This window comes from Hyperoodon ampullatus (genome assembly GCF_949752795.1).
Source record: "Hyperoodon ampullatus genome assembly, chromosome: 11".
Classification (NCBI taxonomy): Eukaryota; Metazoa; Chordata; class Mammalia; order Artiodactyla; family Ziphiidae; genus Hyperoodon; species Hyperoodon ampullatus.
Genome location: NC_136924.1, coordinates 79,839,727 through 79,856,225, shown reverse-complemented (window position 1 = coordinate 79,856,225; position 16,499 = coordinate 79,839,727). Strand labels below are relative to the sequence as shown.

Below are 16,499 nucleotides of genomic sequence, written 5' to 3'. Positions count from 1 at the left end.
GGCCGAGCCGCCGCCCACGGGACCGGGAGGAGGGGCCGCCTTGGCCCGGAGAGGCTGGGCGGGCGCGGGCGCGGGCGCGGGCGCGGGCGGGCGCGGGCGGCCCTGTGCCGCCGCCGCCGCCTCCGCCTCCGCCTCCACCTCCGCCGCCTCCGCCTCCGCCTCCTCCGCCTCCGCCGCCTCCTCCCGGTGCCCGCCCCGGAACCCGGCGAGCGCACGGGGGCGGGAGGCGGGCGCTCAGAGCTGGCGGGAGCCCCGGCCGCCCCCGGGCCCCCGGCCATGTCGGCCGAGGAGATGGTGCAGATCCGCCTGGAGGACCGCTGCTACCCGGTGAGCAAGAGGAAGCTCATCGAGCAGAGCGACTACTTCCGCGCCCTCTACCGCTCCGGCATGCGCGAGGCCCGGAGCCCGGAGGCCGGCGGCCCCGAGGTGCAGCAGCTGCGCGGCCTCAGCGCCCCGGGCCTGCGCCTGGTGCTGGACTTTATCAACGCCGGCGGCGCCCGCGAAGGCTGGCTCCTGGGCCGGCGCGGGGAGCCGGGCGGTGTCGGGGAGGAGGAGGAGGACATGGACGAGGTGAGCCTACTGTCCGAGCTGGTGGAGGCCGCCTCGTTCCTGCAGGTCACGTCCCTGCTGCAGCTGCTGCTGTCCCAGGTGCGGCTCACCAACTGCCTGGAGCTGTACCGCCTGGCGCAGGTGTACGGGCTGCCCGACCTGCAGGAGGCCTGCCTGCGCTTCATGGCCTTCCACTTCCACGAGGTGCTGTGCAAGCCCCAGTTCCACCTCCTGGGCTCGTCTCCTCAAGCCCCCGGGGATGTCAGCCTGAAGCAGAGGCTGAGAGAGGCCCGGATGACCGGGACTCCTGTCCTCGTGGCGCTGGGGGATTTCTTGGGGGGACCCCTGGCCCCTCACCCCTACCAAGGGGAGCCCCCGTCCATGCTCAGGTACGAGGAGATGACTGAGCGCTGGTTCCCGCTGGCCAACAACCTTCCTCCCGACCTGGTGAATGTCAGGGGGTACGGGTCCGCCATCCTGGACAACTACCTCTTCATCGTGGGCGGCTACAGGATCACCAGCCAGGAGATCTCCGCGGCGCATTCCTATAACCCCAGCACCAACGAGTGGCTCCAGGTGGCCTCCATGAACCAGAAGAGGTAAGCACCCAGCCGCTCTGCTGCTTTCCCATGCATCCACCTGTTCGGGAGTCCGTTCCCGCGTGTTTACTGGGCAGTCACAGGAGGTTGTGCTGAGGTGGGAATGACATCCTCGGGAGTGTTGCTGGCCTTGACTCTGGCAAAGTTCCCGATGAACTAAGAACTTGCTAGGAAGCAGAGGCCCTAGTGAGGTCAACTAGCTGAGTAGTTTCCTTGCAGGTATTGCGCCGTTAGACAAATTACCTTTTTTTGGCGTCTCAGTGGAAAAAAAAAGATGTCTGTGGTTTCCTAGAAGGATACTTTCAAAGAAAGCTCTCTTTAATTTTGCTTGTATTTTTACCTTTTTTTGTTTTTTAGGAACTAATCCTGATTATAATGACACACGGGCAGTAACCTGTAACACTGACTTTGGAGGATCTTGTTGTTAATGACTTTGAAGTTTTCCGTACTGAGGCACCAGTCTATGATCGGAAAATAATCACTGGACTTGTGTTAATATTAGCTATACAGGATTACCTTTCTTACTTTTTGTCCTCTCTCTTGCATATGACTTTTCTTCCCAGACAGTCTTCATTATGGACCCAAGACTTGAGCCTGGCATTGGTCACCTGCAGAATTAGAACATTACCATCCACGCCAGCCTTCTCCCTTCCCATCCTGCAAATCCCTCCCACCATGCACTTGGGTGACTTGAAGAAAGGCAGAGAAAAGGAGGAGATTGGGGGGAGGAGGAGAGAACAGAACCAGGAAAAGTATTGGAAAACAAGAGCAAAGAGCATTATGGGAAGAAGTGGTAGGGGAAAAAAAGATGATAGGGCCCAAGATGGCCCAGAGCCATTCAGAAGTGGGAAGAAGAATCAGTGTAACCGGAAAAAGGACAGGAATATCTTTTCTTCTTGTCCACCTGTACCCATCTCAAGCCCCACCATGGTTCCTGCTCTGAAGTGTGGAACGAGGAGTTGGGGGACTCACAGCCAGGCAAAAAAAAACCCCAAAAAACTCTTAACAGGAATGGGAAGGTCATTACACATATTTACTTGACTCAGGGTTCCCCCGCCAGCCTAAGGGGGGAGGGTCCACTGGCGTGATTTCTACTATAATATAAAATTCAATTTGGAAAGTGTTTTTTTCTGATGATAAAAACTACATAGTTATTCTAGAAAACTGGGAAAATGTCAAAGAATGAAGAAGCAGAAAGACTCTCACTCCCACTCCCTCTCTTCTGGAGGTGATAACCATCTACAGGTTGGCTTATTTTCTTCCAGCCCTTCTTTAGTGCATTATTTACACCATTGGGATGATGTATTCAAAATTTGATATCAGAGTTAAACAGATTCTAAGAGCTTTAGTTGAAGTAACAAAGGAACATGCAGTGGTGATGGGCGGTGCTCAGATTAGGGGTACAAGGCCCTGAAGGTTGTCACCTCTACACATGTGTCTCCTGCTGTACATTTGGTGCTCAACACGCCACCCCTATCTCCACAACTCTAACACGGCACCTCATGGGATTCTCTTTTCTCCACAAATCCTTGGTGGTCCTTTCCCCCCGCCCCCTGGAATGCCCTTACTGTCCTCTTTAGGGGGAAAAAAAAAGTATTTGAGTAATGCATGAATACATGCTTAGAAAAATTGTAAATGACATGAAAAACCATGGAGTAAAAAAATATGTGTATCTGTAGACATAGTTATATAAGTATACAAACATTTATATTTATACATTATAAAGGTATATTTATACATATGGTGATAGTGGTTAACAGGGAAAAATGTATACATGTATGTATATACATGTTGGGGTGTCTGTGCATCTTATACATATTTTTACTCTAAAATTGATGAGCTTATGCTGATTATTATGGCCCTTGATATTTCCACTCTGAGAGTTTTTTCTATATCAGCAAATGTAGATCCCCCTCACTCTTGTTAACGGCTGTGCAGTGTTCCAGCCTATGGATGCACAGTACTGTAATTAGTTCTTCCCTTATTCATGACCATTTAGGTCGTTTCCATTTGCCATTAATAAACAATGTCGTGTTGAACATCTTGGTATACGTGTGCCTAGCTTAGTAGGCATATGTGAGTTAGTTCTATATGGCAAATGCCTAGAATCCCTGGATAGGTGGGGCAGAGGGTACATGCATTTAAAATTTTGGTAGCTCCTGCCAAATCGCCCATCAAAGGATTGTTCTAGTTCCCTCTCCTGTCAACAGCGTTTGAGCTTGCCAGTTCGCTATACTCTTGCCAAGATAAGACATTATCATCATTTTTAAATTTTTACCAATCTAGTAGGCAAAAACACTGGTGTGAATGTCTCTGCTTGGAAGAGAGATTGTTTCATATGTTTATTGGCCGTTTGTATATCTTTTATAAATGGCCTTTGCCGGTTTTTAAAAAATTGGCTTATCTTTTTCGTATTCATTTTAGAAGTTCTCTTCATGTATATAGATATTAGTCTCTCGTCTCTTAGGTAATGTTGCACATGTTTTTCCCCTGCCTTTACTTTATCAGAAGGCTCAAAAGTGAAATGCCTTAAGTGACCAGGCAGGTGAAGTCAGTGAGTAGAGGGGTGGGTGAGAGTGATGATGAACCAGAGAGCTACTGACCCACCGCAAGAGGGCTCCACCTCTTGGCCACAGCTGGTTACTGCCGCAAAGGCGTGAGGAATGGTGTTGCCAGACATCCAGATATCCTGGTTTTTAAATGTTGGCAACTTACTCCATTTAAAAAGCAAACAAGTCAACAACAACACAAACCTTGTAGACAAAACAAAGTGTAGGCCACAACTGGCCTTGTGAGCCTCCAGTTTTGGACTTCAGGTTTATAGCGTATTCTAATAGGAAGAGATTTAAAATATTTTGTAGTCAGATTGGTCACGTGGGTCCTATGAGCTTTTTATGTTGCATATGAAAGGCTTCTGCAAGCCAAGACTAAATACTCATCTATCTCGTGCTCTATTACTTTTATAGTTTTGCCACTTTACCTTGACATCTGAATCTGCTTGGGATTTATTTTCATATAAGGCATACTATAAGGTTATAACATGTTCTCTGAATGTCCCAATAGCCTTAATTCTTCACTGTGATTTGCTAAATCAATTATCCTATGCTAATTTTCCTGTTTTCAAATTGGTAGATTGGCCATTCCTCTACCAATGACACATTTTTAAATTTTTGTAGCTTGGGAATCTTGTTTGGTAGAACAGACACCCATTTGTTCTGTTTTGTTTTATTTTAATTCTCTTGGTTATTCTTCATACATTTTCTCCTTCAGATATACTTCAGAATCACCTTGTCAAGTCCTGGTGGAATTTTGACTGGAATTACATTGTATCATAGGTTAATATGGAGGAGGATTCACAGATTTCTGATACTTTGTAGCTGGAAAAATGGCTTGTTTTTCCATGTATTTATTTGGGTCTTTTGGTCCATCAGAAAAGGTTTCTTTTATTACCTTTGCATGGTCTGTGTATTTTTTGTTAGAATTATTCTTAGGTATTTTCTAGTTATTATTCTTTTTTCTCCCTACACTTTTTTTTCATTATATTTTTTTAAATTGGGTTCCATATCGGAATTTGTACCCTTCTTTATCTCCTTCATACTTTGACTCAGATCTGACATGGTCTCAACCAGGAGTCCCTTCCTGAACCCTCAGTTGGGCTAAATGATCAAACTTCATGCTTTTCTAGCACACTCCTCACCTTGAATTGAAATCTTCTGTTTATGTTTGTTTCTCTCCCTTCCAGTTGGGGCCCATTGCTTATTCAATGCTTATGTATATTCATACTGCTAACATGGTGTCCAATAAATAAGGGATGCTTAAAAATGCTTGGCTTTTTTGAATTGTGGAATATATTTTACATTATTGTAATAAAAGTGAACATGTATATATATATATATATATATACGTTTTGTTCTTTTAAAATGTAACATTACAGTGAATATTTTTATCTTGTAACAGTCATTATAGTTATTTACAATAGCTGAAAAATAATAGTAACATTTAATTAAGCATTTGCTCTGTACTAGGTACTGTTCCTACTGCTTTGCATGTATCCTCTTACTTATTCTTCACAAGGATTATATTAGGCAGGTTCCCATTTTACAGAGGCAGAGACTGAGGCACAGAAAGTAAATTGCTCAAGGTGTGTAAAAAGTAGAGTAACCGAAATGTAAATATCCATTGACTAGATATAATCGTTTAGAGAGTTTATAAGTTCTGGCTTAATGACTGACAGTGACCATCTTCATGCAGACCTTTAACTTTTCCTTTTAAAAATAATTTTCTTCCGAGAAGTGGAGCACAGATATTTCATGCTACTGCATTGCTTTTCAGAATTTCATTGTGTGTGCCTCAGCCTCACCTCAGCCTCTGTGCCAGCATTATTCTAGTCACTATTGAATAAACAACAAAGATGATATGGCTCCTGCCCAGAAGGAGTTTATAGTTGACTTTGGATGATGATACAAATAAAAATGAAACCTAGAGTGGGATTATCCCTGGATAATGTGTTCAACACAGGTTCCGAAAACACTGGAGGAAACTTAGAACCTTGAGTACAAAGGGCACCTTTAGGCCTCTGGTTACACAGCATTTCACATCTACCTCAATTCACTGCCTTTGCGATGTATTCGGATGGTTGACAAAGAGGTCAAAGGCAGAGCAGCCCGCTTTCCCCAGGGACTGAACAGTGCAGTGATCCCAGAATCTTAAATAACAAGAGATAGGCGGGAACCCTGGGACTGGGAGATTTTATAAAGCCCTTTGCACCCTGGAGAAAATGGTGCAAAAACAAAACCAAACCAAAAACACAAAGAAACGTTTAGTTCTGTGCTCACTACTTGAAAACAGCAGTGTGAGTACACAGCACTGTTGGAGAGGCTGCTTTGAAGTCCAAGTACACAGCACTGCCCGGTGGTCTGAACGTGAATTTGATCTCAGGAGTTGTCAGGACGTAACTTTTTACGTGTAAAGGCTTGTGTGCCCCCAGAATTGCTTGCTTCCCTTCCTCACTTTAATTAGCAATAACTTTCAGGGACTGGCACTGTTGCAGCCATCAGTTCATTAATTTCTGTATTTCTAGAGTTATCTCTAGTATCTTCTGTTGCCTTGCACCCTTGCTCTGAAATCGGAGTCGGGTTGTGCCATCCAGTTTTCTGTGTGAACACAGCAACGTTGGGAGAGAAACCTAACAAACAAGTCTCCCGGCAGAGAAGGAATTACAGTTGTCAGCTTTGACTGTCCCCTTTCCTCTGAGCCAAAGTTTAGTATTTTAGAGCATTTCTAGAGGCATGAAACCTTCGAGAAATGTTGTCCTCTGTGGTGAATTGCAGTGGAGCACAAGGATAGTATGAAGTAAACTATATGTCTATTCACCTCCCCCCAGTATAATTTTGGCCAGCAGTTTAAACTGCTTTGTGCATTAGGTTTGCTCAGAGGTGGTAGGTAGTAGGGAGCAACCATGACTTTTTTTTTGTGGTACGCGGGCCTCTCACTGTTGTGGCCTCTCCCGCTGCGGAGCACAGGCTCCGGACGCGCAGGCTCAGTAGTTGTGGCTCACGGGCCCAGCCGCTCCGCGGCAGGTGGGATCCTCCTGGACCAGGGCACGAACCCGTGTCCCCCGCATCGGCAGGCGGACTCTCAACCACTGCGCCACCAGGGAAGCCCAGGAGCTTGCCTTTTATTCTGAGTTTTACCCTAATGGTAACAAGTTTTCTAAGCAACAAATCCTAACAGTGGTTTACATTTCTTGAGCTCTCACTCAGGGCTGCATGTCGTGGTCACTCCTTTAGATGTCCTCCCTATGTCCTGCTCTCTGAGACAGGCATTATTATTGGCCACATTTTCCCAAAGGGGAAACTGAGGCTCAGTGAGTTTCATTAACTTGCACATATCACAGGGCCCGCACTCTAAGCCACTCAGACCCCGAATCGTCCTGCCCTTCCGATGGTTATAATAGCTCTTGTTAGTCTTTGATACCTGTGTGCTGGTGGTTGGCTTGGTTCGTGTTACTCAGCTTTTAAGGATTTCAAAAGCTTTTTATTTCTTCTAAGTGAAGTAGAAATTAGATCGTCATCTCAGTCTTCTCACTTTCATTTCTATTTACTGTAAGTCAAGTATGTAGCTACAGCAAATCGTTATTTGATTTAAAATTCTTTTTGCCTCCTGAATGGAGTATGTCAGGGATCAATATTAAGAAAACACTGTAGGGACTTCCCTGGTGGCGCAATGGTTAAGAATCCGCCTGCCAATGCAGGGGACATGGTTCGAGCCCTGGTCCGGGAAGATCCCACATGCCGTGGAGCAACTAAGCCCGTGCGCCACAACTACTGAGCCTGTGTGCCACAACTACTGAAGCCCACACGCCTAGAGCCCGAGCTCCACAGCAAGAGAAGCCACTGCAATGAGAAGAGTAGCCCCAGCTCACCGCAACTAGAGAAAGCCCGCGTGTAGTAACGAAGACCCAACGCAGCCAAAATTAAATAAATAAATTTATTTAAAAAAAAAACGAAAGCACTGTAGAGGTGATACTTTTTAAAAATAAGTGATAGCTTGGATTCGTAGCTTTACCCTTCAGAATGTGAAGAGTAGAAAAGCTATTTTCGGAAAATGGGCAAAGGCAAGAATTTATGGAAGCGAGAGCACTTTGTACAGAAGCCCAGCACTTTGTCCATTACAGCCAGTGACTATTGCAGTTGGCAAATGAGAAACCCATCCTCCTGAGGTTAAGAAACGTAGGCAGTGACATGCAGGCCAGCATTCCCTCTAGTGACCTCTTTCTGCAAGTTACCCTTTTCAACTCTTACAACGTGCTTTTCTTTTCCCTACTGAGACTCAGATCAACTGAGATTTAGTGACTCGTTCCAGCTCACAGAGCTGTTGAGTGGGGGAGCTGAGACGTCCCTGTACGAGCCTGGGTTCATAATCCTCGGCAGTTTGCCTCTTCATCAAGTGGCCTGTTTTGGGGAGGCAATTGCATCATAAAACAAATTCAACATTGGAAAAGTGTTTCTCTTTTCAAGTGAATTTGAGCATGTTGGGGTCTGGAGAGACACAGTTGTTTACTTTCAACTGCCTATTTGTTCAGCCTCAGAAAGAAGCCCCTTACGTATTGCTTAGGACAAACGATTATTGCTGGAGGAATATCAAAAACTGTTTTGATCTTACAAAATTTACTATCTGTGTACCTTTGGGAAGCAAACACAAGTTGTGGGCTGGTCAAATTTTAAGCTTTATTTCCTTCGGATCCCCAAATTTGCACACACAGAGAGGGCATCATGGTCAGATTTTAAGGACCATTGGCAGCAGGAAAGGCAAGCAACATGAACCAAGGACCCCCCAGTAACTGCCACCCCGGTGAAGTCTATTGGCGTGAAAAACGGAGTGGCTGGCTGAGTTTAGTGGACAGTATGAGGTTCTTGATGAAGAATACCCTATTTACTCTCTGATTTGAAAACCAAAACTAAAACTCCTTTTTAATGTAATGTAAACATTACAGGGACCTTTGAAAAGAATCTTAACTTTTTAGTAGGTGACGATTACTCACATATGTTCTAGATCATAATGCACCATTGTTTATTAAACATCTGTCAGGAGATCAGGCATGGCTGCCTGTTCACTGCTGCTTTTTCATCTACCCTCTTACATGCTTTTTCCATTTGGAGCCGCTACCCCCCATTCTTCCTTAGGATGTTGTTACTTTTGAAGAACTCATTGTGTTGGCATTAGATGAGGCCTCTAAATGCACCGGCTCTACCTTCTTTATTTCAAACACTAGAAAACTGAGAAATTTTAGTGATGGTATCTTTTCTCTGGGTAGTACTTTCTGATAAGCTGTGTGGTGTAATTGTCTCGACCACCCTGTGATGGGCATGGTCCCCACGCTAGAGACAAAGGTCAGATAGCTGGTTATCAGCAGAGCCGGTCTGGAAGCAGGTCTCCTGCTTTGTGCTGCTGCTCATATTACTGTAAACTTGAGATGGTTGCACGTATCAGTCGGCTGACCCAGCACTTCCAAATGCTTATATCCTTCCTGGCCTTCAAAGAGTCCATTAATCTTCATGTACTACACTGAAAGAAATTAATGTTTTTCTTTTCAATTCAGAAGTCATGAGGCTTTTATTTAGTATCCGAAGCCGATAAGCAGAGTTTAATTGTATTACTGAATATGGCCCTTAAAACCAATGTGTTTCTCTTTTTAAAATTATTTACTCTTGTTATAGGTGATCATTTGTTGATAGAGATATTTGTTGAGTTAACATGTGTGAATACCCTAAGAATGCCAGATCAAAAGAGTTTTGGTTTTTTTTTTTTGCGGTATGCAGGCCTCTCACTGTTGTGGCCTCTCCCGTTGTGGAGCACAGACTCCGGACGCGCAGGCTCAGTGGCCATGGCTCACGGGCCCAGCCGCTCCGCGGCATGTGGGATCTTCCCGGACCGGGGCACGAACCCGTGTCCCTTGCATCGGCAGGCGGACTCTCAACCACTGCGCCACCAGGGAAGCCCTCAAAATAGTTTTAATTAGTTCAGTGCTTACCTCCCCCTACCTTATATGTTGTGAAGCAATATAGAAGCTGCCCTCATATCGAGGAGGGTGGGTGAGTGATCTGCTTAGGTGAACTCATGGTAAAGGGGTGTCTGGAACACCCTGTAGCAAACAACCTTTGCATGTGCTTGTCTGTGTAGGCAGCACTGGTGTGTACCTAGGATGGAGCCTACCCACTGGGAATAGAGAGAGGCAAGGGAATGGGGTGGGTACTTGCTCCCACTCTTGGAAGAGGGATTGAGTTTATTTTATTTATTATTTATTTATTATTGAAGTATAGTTGATTTACAATGTTGTGGGTTTTTTCTATTTTTTATTGAAGTATATTTTTAAATTTATTTTTATTGAAGTATAGAGGTATGAGTTTAGCATATACAAAGTGGTTCTTGGTTTAAGCAAAGCAAGATTAGTCCTTGTTATATTGAAAATTGCTTATCTTCAATAGCTAAAGTTTGGAGAATGCACCAAACTTGTAGATTCTTGGGGACAAGAGTGAAATTTGAGATGCCGTTCAGTCATTCCTTTGTCCCCAGGCAGAATAGCACCCAAATTGGAGAGCTCATTTCCTTCAAATATCCAACAGATTCCTCACCCTGCTTTAGCAGATCATGCCATTGTCTTACTTCTTTTTTCTTGTGTATATTGTCTTAATTTTTTGCTTTCAAAAGCTGTACATTTTATTTTTGGCTGCGCCGTGCAGCTTGCGGGATCTTAGTTCCCCAATCAGGGATCAAACTCGTGCCCACTCCATTGGAAGTATGGAGTCTTAACCACTGGACCGGGAAAGTCCCTTTTGTCTTACTTCTTCTTTTTTTTAAATTATCATTTATTTAATTTACGTTTTTGGCTGCGTCGGGTCTTAGTTGCGGCACGCGGACTCTTCGTTGTGGTGCGTGGGCTTCTCTCTAGTTGTGGCGTGTGGGTTTTCTCTCTCTAGTTGTGGTGCGCGGGTTCCAGGGCAGGTGGGCTCTGTAGTTCGTGGCATGCGGGCTCTCTCGTTGAGGCGTGTGAACTCCGTAGTTGTGGCGCACGGGCTTAGTTGCCCCGAGGCATGTGGGATCTTAGTTCCCTGACCAGGGATCGAACCTGCGTCCCCTGCGTTGTAAGGTGGATTCTTTACCACTGGACCACCAGGGAAGTCCCTGTCTTCTGAATGATCAAAAGAACTGACTTTGTGGGCCTTTGTGTCTCTCTTTCAGGTCTAACTTCAAACTCGTGGCTGTTAATTCAAAACTCTATGCCATTGGTGGGCAGGCCGTTTCTAACGTTGAATGTTACAGTCCTGAGCAGGATGCCTGGAATTTCGTGGCACCCTTACCAAACCCTCTGGCTGAGTTTTCTGCGTGTGAGTGTAAGGGGAAGATTTACGTCATTGGAGGATATACTACGAGAGGTAAGTAAAGGGGGCCTAGGAAGTGGTCCTCCTACACGTGGGCTTTGGCAGCCTGGGAAAGGGCAGCAGGGGCTGGAGGAAACCCTCTAGTGTGATCTTATGTATTACATAGTATATATTTACGTATCTGGGAAAAAGAACACCCTGTATGACAGGGGCAGTTTGGACAGGAGGGGCCTTTGATGCCTTTGTGTGAGCATGAAAATTGAAAGGGGGAGGGGGAGCTGTGAACAAAATGTATTTTCTTCCCGCTTTGGAAACCCCACCTTATGGTCCGCCATCCTGTGACTTGGCTGGGTAACTCCCATCCTTCTCCCAAACGCACACTGAATCCGCCCCATCCAACACTATGGAATTTAGTGCCACAGCATTCTTGCAGATCTTTGTTTTCTCTTCCTCCCTTGTGTTTGGGCACAAGCATATCAGATACAGAGTCCAGAAATTCAGTTCCAGGAGGTTGTTCCCATATCATAGAAGGAGCAAGTACATGAAGAGAATTCTTCCCTGACCAGTGATGGGAAGGGGTTGTGCTGTTTGTTAAACCGTACATATGTGTTTTTCACTTTTGTGGGTGGGCATTTTATAGTTAGTGATGTGGAAATAAAAAGTTTCTCCAGAGGTTTTATACTGCTGGTCTTGGTAGGAAACATCTCACAGCTTGGTTTTCTGTTACTTGGTTTTCTATTATTAACAGTAAGAAAGGCAATGGTGGGCCACCAGGAGGAGGTGTGTCTTTCCTGTTACCTCTTTCCTTCCCTTAAAGCAGTTGTTTCCAAGTTATCTCATGGCCAAGGCAGTTTATTTCTTCTTTTGGTCTGTTTAACTGTATAATGCCCAGAACTTTTAGAAAAGGCATAACTGGACTCTTAGCCACATTGAAGTAGCAGAGTTACCATTATATTTGACATAGTGAAATAACCTATCACCTCTGTATGGTGTGATATGGGCAGGACAGAGCTCTCCAGCCCTGGCTGATAACAGGCGTGCTGCTGATGGCCCCAGGAAGCTGCATGTGACCATTTATAACTTTGCAAAGAACAGAAATCCACTTAATAATAATATGAAGTAGGTGCCAAAAATTCTTTTCAACATAACCAGATGTGTCTTGTTTTGGGGATATATGTTTGAGGAAGAAGTTAAATGTAAGGTATTTTATGAGCATCTGATTTACTTTTTTTTGGTGACAGCAAAAGATTTTGATGAACACTTCTTAGTGTACCTCTAAACAGTTGATTGGTGGGGAGGTGGTAGGCGGTGTTTTAGTTTCCTGTGGCTGACTTACTTAACAAATGACCACAAACTTGGTGGCCTAAAGCAACAGAAATGTATCCTCTCACGGTTCTGGAGACCAGGAGTCTGAAGTCAGAGTGCCAGGAGGATCACGCTCCCCCTGAAGGCTCTAGAGCAGAAACCTTCCTTGCCTCTTCCCGGCTCTGGTGGCGCCAGGTGTTCCTTGGCTAGAGGCTGCATGATTCCAATCCCTGTCTCTGTCTCCTCTGTGTGTATCCTTGTCTTCCTCTTCTGTCTCTTATAAAGACATGCATCTCATTGGATTTAGAGCCCAGCTGGGTAATCCAGGATGACCTCGTCTTGAGATTCTTAACTAAATTACATCTGCAAAGATGCTTTTTCCGAAAAACGTCACATTCAAAGGTTCTGGGGGTTAGAAGATGAACATATGTTTCAAGGAGTCACCATTCAGCTTTCTACAGGTGGTATGTTTATTTATGCATTTAAGAAGAGGCAGTGGTGACATGGGAGGAGGAGAACGGTGAGGTTTTTTCTTTTTCACTCCAAGTTTTCATTACTTGTCCCTAGTGACTCTCCACTGATGATAAGATAATTGCCAGCTTTTCCTTTATGGATAATTGAAAGAAAATGAGACCTAGCAGTCATTTCTTTCACCTTCAACGTTGGTGTTCAGGTTACAGTGGTCAACTTTATAGACTTAACTAAACCATAGACCCGGGAGAATTCCTGTGCATGCATATGTACCTCTATGTGTATCTGTGTGTCTTCTCTCCTAGAAAAGTAAATACAGTTATTTACTTTTGCACATTTCTAAGAATTCTGATTCCTCCCTAGATTTTGTGACACAGAATGCGCCCTGTGGGCTGACCCAATGCACACAATATCCCTTGGCTTCTCTTCTAACCAGGAGCTGGGAAGCACTGACAGGCAGCCCTGTAACCTGAAGACTATGCAGCTGGTAGATTTCCTAGTTTTTCCATGACCCTGGCTGAGCAAACGTTCTTTAGATTTGACCTGGAAAACCCTTGCTTGTGTGTTTTCCAGTTTCACAAGCCACTACTAATGTGCCTTCTTCACTTGGGCCACCCACTGTGATTCCTGTCCCGGCTTTCCCGAGCCAAATCCCCACGATGGGATGGTTAGGTGATGCGGATGGATGACTGTTTGTGTAAGGACCAAAAACGAGTTTTCTACGATGGGAGGGCAGGACAGTTCCTCGTCCTCTGAAGCCCCCCTCCTCCTCTGCTTGGGCTCTTCCCAGCACTTCCTAATAGTTCCTTGTCTTTAAAACAAGAAGTCATAATTGTCATGAAAAAAAAAATTCAGGACTTAAAGTTGGCTTCGTAGCCTGCCGACTTCTTACGTTAGGTGAGACTTTTAAAATTTAGTGAGGAATAGTTTGTGATTTTTATGATAGCTGTTTGATTATTTTAATTCTTTGGCCGGCACTGAAGAAATGAAATTCGATAGAAAGTAGTAGTAACCACTAAAGGGAAGAAAGGTGATTTGTTAAATGTCAGAATCGACTCTAAATGTAAAAGCAGAAAGATCTTTCCGCCAACTCAAACGACCTCATCATGGTCTGAGCCCTTGTTGGGTGAGGAGAGAAAACATTTACAGAAGACCTGGAAGGACCTTCAGACCCGGACCTGAGAAATAAATACATTGAAGCTTTGCTAGAATAAGTCCTTTATTCGTGGGGTGGGGAGCCAGGTTACTAAGGAGGACTAGTTGGATAGATTAGTAACCAAACTTCCTAGGGCTGACTCCTAGGATGAGCTGTGTCACAATGGCTACAAAGAAAAGAAAGAGCGGGAGGTCATAGTCTTGGTGGAAAACAGAAGCTGTAACAGTTTTGACATTTCTGCAGGCTCCGGACGGCTGCACACACAGGATCTGGGCTCCTTTCCCTTCCCTCTGTGCCCTCTTAGGAGACACTTGACTTGGTAGCAGAGAGCACAGTGGAGCTCTAATTACTGCCCACTGTGGGTGGGTCCTTCTGTCTTAGGAGGAAGTACTCCTCCCAGCTTCTGCAGCCATGCAAAGGCTGTGCGCTTTAGTTGGACATCAGTTCCCAAGCTGGGCTGTCTCTTACACTGATTTTGTTGTTTAAAACACAACAACAAACAGAAAGTTCATTATTTTGGCTGATTCAGAGCATTTTTTTTTTTTTTTTTTTTTGCGGTACACGGGCCTCTCACTGTTGTGGCCTCTCCCGTTGCAGAGCACAGGCTCCGGACGCGCAGGCTCAGCGGCCATGGCTCACGGGCCTAGCTGCTCCGCGGCATGTGGGATCTTCCTGGACCGGGGCACGAACCCGTGTCCCCTGCATCGGCAGGTGGACTCTCAACCACTGCGCCACCAGGGAAGCCCCAATTCAGAGCATTTTTAATTTTTTTTCTCAGTCTAAAATATTCCATTTATTCTTTCCTTGAGGAGAAAAGGAGAAAAAAACCAAAAGGAACAATAAAAAAAAGAAAAATGAAGCTAGATATTTTAAATTTCACAAGCATTTTTCAAAAAGAGAGTAGGCAATATTTTTCCTTGAAAAAGCTATTCAAAATGATGTCAGGGTAGTCCTTCATCTACCATCCGATTTTATCCACACAGTAATTAACCATCTCTTGTGAAACAGGGGTGGGGAAGGGGGAACGGCCTTTGCCAGTGTGTCTGGTGTTACAGCTGGGAAACAGATTTGCCAATGATTCTGTGGCTTGAAAGTCAGAGGTGAGATTTTCTTGCATCTCTCCCGACTTGCAGCTCTGCGCCCTTTCCTTTAGACAGCTCCAGAGATCCTGCTCGGCTCGCTTGGCTTGTTTTGTAGAATCTATCGTCAAGGATAGATCCTCTTGGGGCTCTGCCTGTCGTCTGCGTTAAGCAGAGAGTCATTCTGTAGATACTGGTGAGGATTCTGAGGCTCGGATTCTTTGTACGCTGGCCTGGTGGTTCTCAAAGGTGCAAGGGTCCCAGGGAGGAGGGGACGCTCCGTCCCAGCGGCTCATCTCCCTGGCCTGGCCTGACCGACTCTGACAGCCTCCCAGGCAGGGGATGTACCTGAACGGCTGGCCAGTGGGGATGATTCTGCACGGATCTCCTCCCAGCCATTTCGAAAACTATTTCCCCAACCTCGGCTTTCCTGAAATAGTTTTGCCTCTGTGTTAGCCAATCACTCAGGTGGAGGTAGGCGTGTATGTCCAGCCCAGGCAGCCGGCCTTGCTCCCGGTCGCTGTGTCATCATGCGGCTTCTTCCTGCCTTTCAGACCGGAACCTGAACATCTTGCAGTACTGCCCCTCTGCTGACACCTGGACGCTCTTTGAAACGTGCGACGTCCACATCCGCAAGCAGCAGATGGTGTCCGTGGAGGAGACCATCTACATCGTGGGGGGCTGTCTCCACGAGCTGGGGCCCACCCGGAGGGGCAGCCAGAGCGAGGACATGCTCACCGTGCAGTCCTACAACACTGTCACCCGCCAGTGGCTCTACCTCAAGGAGAACACGTCCAAGTCGGGCCTCAACTTGACATGCGCGCTTCACAATGACGGCATCTACATCATGAGCAGAGATGTGACCCTGTCCACCAGCTTGGAACACCGAGTCTTCCTCAAGTACAACATCTTTTCGGATAGTTGGGAAGCCTTTAGGCGTTTCCCAGCCTTTGGACACAACTTGCTGGTCTCCTCACTTTATCTGCCCACTAAAGCAGAGACATGACTGAATTGACTTAGTATTTAAAAGAAACCTGGTTCAAGACCAAAAAACAAAAAAACAATGTCCAATTTCAAGAGAGACTGATTTTTAAAGGGAAAATGTGGGTTTTAGGCCATTTATACAAAAGCTGTAAATACGCTTACTTGAACTAATTACTTGAAAACTTGTGGAAAAAAGAGACCAACTTTATTATTTTTTTAATTATTGATTTTTAAATTATGGGAGCAGATCCATGATAACGTTTTCATACAAATGTGATACCCTTGGGCCAGTGACTGAAACTGATCCTCAAAAAGGAGATTCATCGTGCCTGCTTGGTAAAGGGCCAAAGTCAATAATTGACATGAATGATAAAGATGATTTTAAAATCAGTTTTATTTAGGTCACTTGGAATATCATTGATACCTTAAGTGAGAGATTATTTTTTTGGTTATTAATTTACTTGACAAACATATT

General features: G+C 45.3%; 1 protein-coding gene across 1 annotated transcript; it reads left to right on the top strand.

Moving 5' to 3' along the window:
* Nucleotides 1-276: 276 nt before the first annotated feature.
* On the top strand, nucleotides 277-16,046 carry KLHL42 (kelch like family member 42; the record flags this gene model as incomplete). Its single annotated transcript, XM_079715117.1, has 3 exons — nucleotides 277-1,148; nucleotides 10,890-11,083; nucleotides 15,595-16,046. 3 exons carry the CDS (start codon nucleotides 277-279, stop codon nucleotides 16,044-16,046), a joined length of 1,518 nt encoding a protein of 505 aa, XP_079571243.1.
* Between the last annotated feature and the right edge of the window lie 453 nt (nucleotides 16,047-16,499).